Raw genomic sequence first — 10,870 nt, forward strand, 5'->3', positions numbered from 1 at the left:
ACACTTCAAGAAGTGCCAGAGGAAGAAATGAAGATGTAAAGAAAAAAAGATTGACTGACTGACTGGATGTTTATTTATTTATTTGTTTATTTGATGACGCAAACTGGAGCAAGTACGGAGGAGACGTGGGAGAGGTGATATGATTCACTGGGGTGATGGTGACATGAGGTTGTTTAAGAGTTTTAAGATTATGATGGATGTTTGGGATTGAGTCAGTCGCTATGACTGGAGTGGGAAGTCTTTTTTGCTACTGCTGGAGAGGAGAGAAGCCACAGCTTTGGGATTATCCCACCCGGGGTGGTTGTGCTGTGAAGGCGCTGGCTTTTGTAAGCAGATTAAAGGAATAAATATGACTATGTTCATATAGATCAATGCCACGTTTATGCCATGCCTCCGTAATGTAAAACTAAGTAAATACAAATGTATTAGCATCCAAACACACTTAAAAATATGTTTAATTAATGTATTAATATCACTATTGGCATAAATAAAAAAAGATCCTTAAGTGATTGCTAATTACAGATGATACCTGTGGAAAATTCACAGAAAAATGGTTGAAATGTAGTGCAATAAAAAAGTATCAGACCCCTTGACTTTTTTCACATTTTGTTATATTTCAGCCGTGTGCTAAAATTATTTAAATTAATGTTTCCCCTTATCAATCCACTTTCCCTTAATGGTGAAATGAAAACAGGGTTTAAGAAAGTTGTGTAAATGCGTTGAAAAGGAAAAAACTGAAAGATTAAATGTATTCACACCCTTTGCTATGACACCTGAAGTTTAGCTCAGGTGTATCCCATTTCGCTTCATCATCTTTAAGATGTTTCTACACCTTGCTTGGAGTCCACCTGTGGCAAATTCAACTGATTGGATGATTTAAAAAAGGCACACACCTGTCAATGTAAGGTCCTACAGCTGACAGTGCATATCGGAGCAAAAAAGCAAGCTAAGAGGTTGAAGGACTGGCCTGCAAAGCTTTAGAGACAGGATTTCTGAGAGGCACAGATCTGGGAAAGGCAACAAAAAATACCTGAAGGTTCCAGAGAGCACAGTTCTTAAATGGGAGAGGTTTGGAAAAACCAGCCCAGCACTCTCCCAAGAGCTGTCTCCCTGGGCAAACTGAGCAATTGCAGGAAAAGGGTCACTCTGGCTGAGCCCCACAAATCATGTGTGGAGATGGGAAATTCTTGCAGAAGGACAATTGTCTACCTATATGGGCTTTATGGCAGAGTGGCCAAACAGAAGCCTCTCTTCAGAGAAAGACACATAAAAGCCTGCTGGAGTTTGCGGACAAACAAAGCACCTACAGGACTCTCAGACTGTGGTTTGATGAAACAGAGATTGAACTGTCTGGCCTCAGTTCTAAGCATCATGTCTGGAGGAAACCAGGCACCCCTTATCACCTGCCCAATACCATGCCGATGGTGAAGCATGGTGAGCGTCATGCTCTGGGGGTGTTTGTCAGCAGCAGGGACTGGAGGTCTGGTCAGGGTTGAGGAAAAGCTGAAAGGAGCAAGGTCTAGAGACGTCCTTACAGGAAACGTGGTCCATAGTGCTCAGGACCTCAGACTGGGCTAAAGGTTCATCTTCAAACCGGACAATGACCCTGAGCATACAACCCAAACAAAGCAGGAGTAGCTCAGGGAGAATTCTAAGAACGTCCTTGGGTAACCCAACCAGAGCCTGGAGGATCGGCAGCAAATCCCCAAATCCAGGTCTCTTCATACCCAAGATCTGAGGCTGTAATCACTGCCAAAGGTGCTTGAGTTAAAGATCTAAATACATAGGTCAATGTGATAAGTCTTTTTTCTATCTTAATAAATTTGCACAAAAAAAGTCTGCTTTTGCCTTGTTATTATGGGGTATTGAGTTTCTATTGGTGAGGTGGAAACCTACATTCTAAATGCACTGCATGCTACACAACATTAAAAACAAAGTAATTACAGCACATTAAAGCCCAATTAAATTGAACCCAGTGTGGCACTCTGTGATAATGGCACTTCTGTACCTTTTAAATAGAATTTTGAGCATAATTTAACTTGTCAGTGTGTTATTGTTACTTATACTTAAATGATCTGAGTACATCAAATAAGTATTAATAATCTGAAACTGGATTGTGAGACATGGCCTGATAGACCAGGGGTGTCAAACATACCCCAAAGGGTCCGACCGGCCCTCTAGATGACTTAGCACACCTAATACTGATGCACTTGTGAAGGCTGAGAAGTTTCAGGAGCAATTTAAACAATGAGTAGATACTATATGTAAAATGCTGCTTCAGAGGCTTTTCACCCTGACCAGAATACAGCTCTCTGAAATAACAATACTTAGTGTGGTCATATTTAAAGATATAAAACACTGTGAAAAATATGGTCCGGCCCACTTGAGATCAAATTGGGCTGTATGTGGCCCCTGAACTTAAATGAGTTCGACACCCCTGTGATAGACTGTCTGTCTGATAGCTCCACTGTTGCCCTCTAGTGGAGATGACAAAGACCACCAGTTGAATCTAAAATTCAGTCAGACCCAAAGATGGCTAACTGTATCTGCTAATTATATACTCTTCGTATCACTGACTTCACACAGTTTATATGCCATAAGTGCATCAATTAAAAATCACCTCACATGTTGGAGCAACATCTGAAGATAACAAAAGGTCACTGACAAGAAGAATCCTTTCATGTCTTAATTACCCATGGTTTGAGTAAAAAAAAAACCCTCTGTGAAAACATTTATTCGCATTGATAAGATCAGAGCAGATTCATGCTGATGAAAATGTTCCTTGATTTTTTTTGTCTTCACAGGACACTGTAGCTTCAAAATAACCACTCAGGTTTAATTAAATATTGTCACAAGATATTTAAGTTATCTGACACTGGTGAGAATAGAGTTTTAGTGGTGCTCAAAAATAGATTTCTGTATTTAATTTCCCACATCATAACATAAAGTTGATTTAATCTAGTGCCTCTTGTGCACAGTATGAAACAAACAAAAATCTGTTGTCAGAATGAATCTTCTTTATTACAAAAAACAAAACCCATTTAGCAAACATAAACATTTTTGAAATGGAAAACTTTAATCAATGTCTGAGGGATTTGGGTTTGTGATTGAGATTTGAAAGATTTTGTAAATGTGTATTTTAGTGCATAAGTCAACATTTGACTGTATATTCTTAAATCTTTTAAGCCTCTCTAATTATTGCTTAAGTAGCCGGTAAAGACTCAGTGGCTAAACATGTGTTAACATATCATGGGGATCGTCCTGACTTCTTGTCATATGATGTGGAGATAATGTGATCTATTATCTTATAATGGTGGCTCTGCATGTGCAGTTATAGCATTATGATGCTTTAGTGCAAAAAAAAAAAAAAAAAAAAAACACACATGAGAAAATCAAAGCAGCTGATTTCTAGTCCCTAACATGGACCAAACTTCAAACACACTGGATCCTTCATTTCCCATAATGCAACTCAACAGCATCTTCCATTAGAACCAAGTCTGTCAAACTCCAAACAACCAGTTTGTAACACAGGCTTTCAGATCATTTTTTGGAGCCAGAAGTGACCATATTTGGAGGAGCGAGGGGTGATTAAAACTTCCTGAATCTTTTAACATTATGTAAATGGATGCGTTATTTAAGAATTCACCCCCTGTGCAGCTGTCATGGAGGGGGAAATCAGCTATAGAGATCAAAACTGTTTATTGTACCAAGCTGTAAAGATGTTTATTTTTGCTGTTGAGTTGGGCATGTTATAATAGGGGTCTATCAAGATTGACTCCCTTTTGGAGCCAGCCTCAAGTGGCCATTAGAGGAACTGCAGTTTTTGACACTTTCCTGATGGCTTCATTTTTTTAGCCCCAGAGATCGCCTTTTGGCTGAAACCGAGATAGCCCAGATGACATTAGAAAATTTTTCACAGGCTGAGTAGTAATCCTTATCTCTAATAAATAAATAAACTGAACTTGACGTATAAACCAATGGAGTGCCCCTTTAAGGTACATGGATTTTGTGTCTTTACTCTTATATTTCGATACTTTACTTGCCACCCTACTGTATTTATATTTATAGCTGTAGTGACTTAATATGACCAAAAACAAAGTCTGCCCAAATGAATAAGCCATATATTTATAAAGCTACTCAAAAGGGAGTCGGACAGAAGCAAAATACTTAAACCATCCTTTACCAGTTGATGTTTCCTGATGCAGATGTGAGGTTTCAAAGTGTGAAACATCCGTAAGCATTGTGCCAATTTATGTTGAAAGATTCAGGAAGTTTAAATCAACTGAGCACCATGTACCGATTTGTTAAATCCGTTTATGTGTTCATCAGAGAATGAGTTTATTATAGCAGAGTATGTTAACCCACAGTTAGATTATTCAGGCACTTACCCATTACTTAAGCATTAACCAGAAACTCATCAAGTGTATCGGAGTTTATTTGATTCACTCAGCTCCCTCTGTGCTGACTATGGACACAGCTGACACATAGTAAGGTCCCTCTCTGAGATACGTCTTCAGACGGATGTAATGCTGGCTGCCCAGTATCTCTGCTGCTGTGGATGAACACACAAGTGTCCCCACCAGTTCAAACTTTGCATCTTTGGCCTCCTTCGTCTGACCCGTTGAACGATCCAGAATGAACTCCATGAAACTGGGTGTGTTGATCATTAACTTCTGACCCCACGGCTGAGAGGCAATGGCCTGGAAAAAATACCACACACACAGATATCCAGTGATGAAGATACAAACACTACTGGGGCGATGCTGATCTCTTTTACAGGTTATCACAAGGTCAGTAACACAGAGAGGGTTTGATGGAAGTTAGACACAGCTGAGCACTCACAGAGAATATCCGCAGAGCCCCACAGTGCAGCTCTGGGAACGGCTGAGTGCTGATGTTGCTGATCATGTCCATGGGCTGCTTAGACAAAAGGTGGAACCAGGACTCTGTCAGGGCCAAGAGGTCTTCTGTCTGCTGCTCTGACTGCAATAAAACGTTACAGATTCATCAACTGAAAGTCATTAAAAAGATGTAAAAAATGGGACTGCATATTCCTAATGTGTGCACACACATACCTGTAGAGTGAGAAGCTGGGATATGGCGTCCAAGCTGCGCACTCTGAGCTCTGTAGCTCCAGAGCTGGCAAGCTGGCTCATTCTTGTCAACACAGCCTTGAACTTCTCTCCTGAAGACACACAGAGAATCAGTCACAAAGATCCAAAAACATCAGCAATAATTACAAGAGACATTAACATTCTGAGAGGGGCCATAGCTTTTTTAGCACCTTTGGCTTTTATCAAAACACAGAACAAGCTAACCTGTTTTCTGAAAGACCTGCTTTCCCTCCACAGTTGATCCAACTAACCCCAGGGTGTCCAGAGCCACGCCGATCATCGCAGGGTCCGGGTCCAAAGCCATCTCAAACACCTTGTTCTGGAAGATCGGATAGGTTTCACAAACCTGCTGTGGGCTGTCCATAATGGCCAGGTTTCCAAAGAACTTCACCAAACCTACAGGAGTAATAATCACACTGTAAAGGACTGAATAATGCAGCATTGAACTGTTGTATTAAATAAAGGAATACGCCACCTAAACGTAATACTTCTGTGTTTTCTTAGAGCAGTTTTCTAAAGAGACTCACCGGGAATGTAGAGGGAGGAGAGAGGGTCAGTCTCCGCTCCCCTGATCATGTTGGAGATCTTGTCCATTATACCCTGCTGGGCCAAATACTGCCGGCCGTGCTGACTGTGGGCTAGAGTGGTCACCATCTCAATGGCTGTGGCTCTGGAGAAAAAGACAACAACAAATGCAAATTCACAGCATTATACAAAACTGAAAACACAAGCAGTCAGGCAAACTTGCATTACAATATAGCAACTCTTACATTTTATTTTTCACATAATTTCTCACTTGCTGACTCTGTATTTATATGACTTATGTTTTTACCTGATCAGTATATCATCTCCTGTCAGTTCTCCGAGCAGCTGAGAAATTAAGCTGCTGTTGGCACAGTAACCGAGGGAAATGGGAGACACAGACGAGATTTCCACCACCAGCTGCAAGAAGCAAGAAAAGACTTTATTAGGTATCAAAATGAGTTTTATGTGCGTATATGAAAATGCATTACAAACTGATATATCTGCCCTCACTCTGGCATGATTTCTTATGATGAGTCATGTTTTCCACTGACTCCATCAAAAATAAATGTGCATTAAAAAGAATCCTATGTCGAACATACAAAAAAAACAGTTGCCACTTTTGCATTATCAGCAACAAAGTAACCCAAAGTAGCACACAGTGAACGTACCTCATATATTCTGTATCTGATAGTGTCACTTTTGGCCATCACATCCTTCATAACAGTCAGCAGGTCGGTGTGGAACAATTTGTCTAACCCAGGCTTGGAGTGACTCAGTTTAGACAAGGACTGGATGGCCTAAAAAAACACAACAATTACTGCAGCTGCACCAACTGTAGTTTCATTATCTCTCACGCAGGATATTCCAGTGCTTCAGTCATCACCTGCTTTGCCACGGCCAACTTCTCTTCTCCGATGCAGCGGATCACCGCCTCAAGAATGTCGTGGTTGTTGAGGATTTCAGTGGTAGCGTCGGGGTGCTCCACCATTCTGCCAATCTGACAGAGAAAAACATAAAACAAGGTCAGTGGTTTCAAGGCAATTGTGCGTCTGCGTGTGGGCGTGCTGTGTGCGAGCAGCCTACCTGTGTCAAAGCCAGGATCTTAACTGCTTCATTAGGATGAGTCAGACCCCCCTGCAGCTCCACTCTGTAGTTCTGAGCCAGGGATACAGGGCTGAGGGCCATTAAGATGTGTTCAAGGATGTCCACACACAGCTCAACCTGCTCCCTGTGAACACAGCTCACATTAGTAACATGGCTGCAACTCTAATTAATCTTTTGGTCTGTAAAATGTATAAAATGTTATACAACGACTGTGTTGTTTAAATGCCACAGTTATTTTCAGCTCTTTCACAATAGGACTAAACACTGTAGCAGCCAACATTAGACTCGTTAGAGGTGAGCCAGACCTGCACAGACTGAATCACCGCTGATCGCTGCACAGTGCATGCCAGTTAGATTTGTGTCCAACATCATCCTGACTTACTCTGACGAAATACAAAAGTGGACAGCGATTATCTTGCAAGATCGAGGTGGCTGCAGTTTTTGGAGCCAGGCACTGCAGTTGCTCTCCACTGACTGCAAGACCCAGGGCATGATGGGAAACGCCTGGCTCTTTTTTTTTTAGAGAGAGAGATTTAGATGTTATTTGTCTGATTTGAAGGTTTATTCTGTTTACAGAAAACATGTTGTGTGACTGATGGTGACATTTGGTAGTCAGAGAGACTAAATACATTCATCATAAACTATACATAGTCTACTGTATATTAACATTGGATTGTTTTAATTATTGAAGTACTAAAAAGAATTTGTGCAAAATCTAGGTTGAACCATGAATATACATTGCTAATCACCTGTAAAGCATTTTAATAGGCTGTATGGTGTTTACTTACTCGGTTAATCTGTACAAAATAAAAGATTGTTGGAGAGTGGCACACATGTTAACTTGTAGAGAGCTTTGGTCTAGTCCTTTTGTTGACACACTGGGGTTATTGGATCGATTGTTTGTTCAGTAGGTGCTAAGTCTGATAGGCTTAGCAATAAGTTCTACTAGAGAGCTTGCTGCAGTTTTGTGGGTTTAATGTGATGGTGAATGTGAGTAGAGCTATATGCTCGGATCACATCCATGGGTTTCTGGAAGTGGCTGCATAGCAGGTGCTTTCCAGTCCCACTGGTTTACAGTGAATAAATACCCCTCACCTGTAACTGCACGAAGACTAGGGATGAGTGTCCTCAGTCAGTTAGATAGGTATATTAGTTACTTTAGGGAGGACAGACTCCAGTGTGTTGGCCACCTGTGATTGGTTTGGTCTGGGTAAAGGCACTTTTTGTAGGCTCATGTATATCTAAAGTTGGTGAACTCTGAACTAAGGTAGGGTATCGTTACGTCTATTGTGGAGTGTTTCATTCAGGAGCCTTCACAAACATTGTTGTAACAGTGTACATAAGAACAATTGTTAAAGACTGCTGACCATTAGAACATTGAAATTAGGGCTGCAACTAACGATTATTTTCATTGTCGAGTAATCTGTCGATTATTTCTTCGATTAGTCGACTAATCATTTTATCGAAAAATGTGTTGAAATGTTGAAAAATGTTGGTCTGTCTCTCCCAAACATCAAAATGATGTCATCTAATGTCTTGTTTTGTACTCACGCCGAAGGGTTTTAGTTCACTGTCATGGGAGAGTGTGTAAAGCTGCCAATATTTGAACGTAACAAGCTGCAATAAGAGTATTTTGGGGTACTTTTATAGTACTTTTCTATGAAAAATGACTCAAACCGATTAGTCGACTACTCACCGATTATTGTAATAGTCAATTAGTCATTGATTAGTCGACTAATCGTTGCATCCCTAATTGAAATAGGGGCAAATCGTCTGAAGGACACTATGAAAAGCATGCTGAAAGCCAATCTGATGGAAGAGGGGGTTTGGTGAGTGAAAAACCTAAGCAATTGCCCAGTGTGTCTATGTCTTCCACAACAAACCTAACATTTGAGCAGCAAAAAGAGCTACTGATGATGCAGATGCAGCATGAAAAATGTATACAGCAGAGTGAATTAGAAGCTGAAGGAGTGAAACAACAAACAGAGCAGGAAGTGATGAAATCAAAAAAACTGAGAAAAATTGAAGATAGAGCAATGTAAACTTGATAAAGAAAGGTAAAATGTCAGTCCGTGAGTTGACTGATCAGTCTTCAGCTGCTAGTACACCCTCTGCTGCTCGATTTGATATTGCCAGTTATTTAAAGCTGCTGCCAAAATTCAATGACAAAGACCCAGAACACGTGGAATTTGCTAGGGATTTGGTTATGCAGTCCAGTCGCTGGTGTTCTGCATCCAGTGTTGGTTCATTTGAAGAACTGTGCAACCTGGTTGTTCTGGAACAGTTCAAGCACTCCATACCCAGCTATATCGCCTCATACATCAATGATCGTAAGGCAACAACTCCAAATAATGCTGCTGTCCCTGCAGATGAATATGTATTGGCACAAAAATGCATCTTTGGTGGTCATTAACAGGGTGTCTGTGGTCCAGAAGCTATAGCTGACAGGGCTCGTTCCAGTTTGGATTCAGCTTTTCTTCAGCAAGATACAGACTCTTGTGTGAAAAATGACAGTATTAGTAATTATTGTAAAAAGTCTGGCATTGAAAGAAGGAATGTTCATGAAAAGACAGTGAAGCTGATCACAAGCTTAGTCCACTGCACTGTCCTTCCCTTGACCCAGGCTGTAACAGAACAAACGGATATATACACCAATCAGCCAAAACATTAAAACCACTGACAGGTGAAGTGGATAACTTTGATTATTTAGTTTGCATTGTTCAGCTGGGAAACCTTTGATTCTGGCAATCATGTGGATACCACCTGACATGTTCTACCCACTCAAACACTGTTGCAGACCAAGTACCCCCCCCCTCATGGCTACAGTACTCCCCAATGGCAGTGGCCCCCCAGCAGGATAATGCACCAATGCAGATATGCAGATAATGCAGCCTGATCTCGTCCACTTTCCAGGCAGTTCATCTCTAACGAGCCTGCTGTCTGACTGCAGGTGTACCATCCAAAAATGAGTTTGGGGGACTGTGCCTAAAAAGAGCAACAATCTTTCCCTTATGAACATCTTCAAAACTCCCTAAACGTGAAAGTCAGTACTGTAATTTTCATTTTAGACCCAGTTTCTACAGGGTAACACGACAAAAAATGTGACACTGTCCACGTCTGCACTACATAGTTGTTAGCATTGTAGGCTAGCCAGTTAGCTTGCTAACACAACTAGCAGAGGTAAAATGCAGCCTTTTAGCTAACCTATCTAACCTACACTACCTGAAAATCCACTTAATGTTTAAATAACTGCTGACGATACTGATAATAACAACGGACAGCGGACTGACTCAGCAGTTTACACCACAAACTGTGTAAATAAGGTTCACACCCACCACCTTGCTAAACTGTGAGCAAGATGCATCATGTCAAACCAACCTGTCATTTGAGTTCAGCAGGGTGAAAATCACATTGAAGCGCTGTCCACTCACTGAGTCTCTCAAAGCGTTGACGGGTATCGCCAATAAAGCTGTTTTCAAACTCTGAAGCTCTTCAATTGGATCATCAATACCAGAGAGTCCTGCCAACAAACTCTCAATAGATGACGCCATGACTGAACTTCTCCTCCTTCTTTTTCGCTTACGTTTTATGGCGGGTGGCAACCAGCGTGTTAGGTGCATTACCGCCACCTTCTGCTCCGGAGTGTGGATCACTAAATTCTATTGTATAATCCAGTCCGTCTAATAAATATATTATAAGCTGTTTTTCCTGGGTGCATCCTCTGAGTGACAGTGTTCACATAAACCGGTTGAGTGTTTTCCTGTTTTGCTGAGTGTGCTGTTTACATTGGAATGGCCTAATTTAATCCTGTTGCAAATTATCTCCTCCCTCCTTGTCTTTCTTATACTCCTGACTGTTGACTTTACATTACTGATGAAACTATATAAAAATCTCCCCCTTGTTTCATTGTTCCACCTCCCCTGACATTCTTCCATTGACTTATTCCAGATTATCGCCTTGATCTCTGATTTACCTAATGAAATGTGTATATTTATGGTGTCTTTTTGTAGCACTTGTTTTAGCCAGTTTATCCACCTCCTCATTACCCTTTAAACCTGCATGTGCCGGAACCCACATAAATTCAATTTGTATACTTTGTCCGTCGTGGTGAAGAGGGAGCTGAGTTG

At 41.0% G+C, this 10,870-nt stretch overlaps 1 protein-coding gene across 1 annotated transcript; it reads right to left on the minus strand.

Moving 5' to 3' along the window:
• Positions 1 to 2,997: 2,997 nt before the first annotated feature.
• On the minus strand, positions 2,998 to 10,313 carry psmd5 (proteasome 26S subunit, non-ATPase 5). Its single transcript, XM_050040015.1, has 10 exons — positions 10,122 to 10,313; positions 6,723 to 6,867; positions 6,523 to 6,636; positions 6,308 to 6,436; positions 5,947 to 6,056; positions 5,642 to 5,784; positions 5,319 to 5,510; positions 5,076 to 5,185; positions 4,843 to 4,983; positions 2,998 to 4,700 (listed from the first exon to the last, which is right to left on the minus strand). The coding sequence occupies exons 1-10, from the start codon at positions 10,292 to 10,294 to the stop codon at positions 4,443 to 4,445; spliced, it is 1,515 nt and encodes a 504-aa protein (XP_049895972.1). The 5' UTR covers positions 10,295 to 10,313; the 3' UTR covers positions 2,998 to 4,442.
• Between the last annotated feature and the right edge of the window lie 557 nt (positions 10,314 to 10,870).

Source organism: Epinephelus moara, unplaced genomic scaffold (assembly GCF_006386435.1).
Source record: "Epinephelus moara isolate mb unplaced genomic scaffold, YSFRI_EMoa_1.0 scaffold606, whole genome shotgun sequence".
Lineage (NCBI taxonomy): Eukaryota > Metazoa > Chordata > Actinopteri > Perciformes > Serranidae > Epinephelus > Epinephelus moara.

What these genes read in the sequence shown, in the direction of transcription:
- psmd5 (XM_050040015.1), bottom strand. Translation starts at nt 10,294, where the DNA reads ATGGCGTCATCTATTGAGAGTTTGTTGGCAGGACTCTCTGGTATTGAT. An exon ending in AGATCCTGGCTTTGACACAG is followed by an intron (nt 6,637 to 6,722) that starts GTAGGCTGCTCG and finishes TTTCTCTGTCAG; the next exon opens with ATTGGCAGAATGGTGGAGCA. An exon ending in AGTTGGCCGTGGCAAAGCAG is followed by an intron (nt 6,437 to 6,522) that starts GTGATGACTGAA and finishes GTGTTTTTTTAG; the next exon opens with GCCATCCAGTCCTTGTCTAA.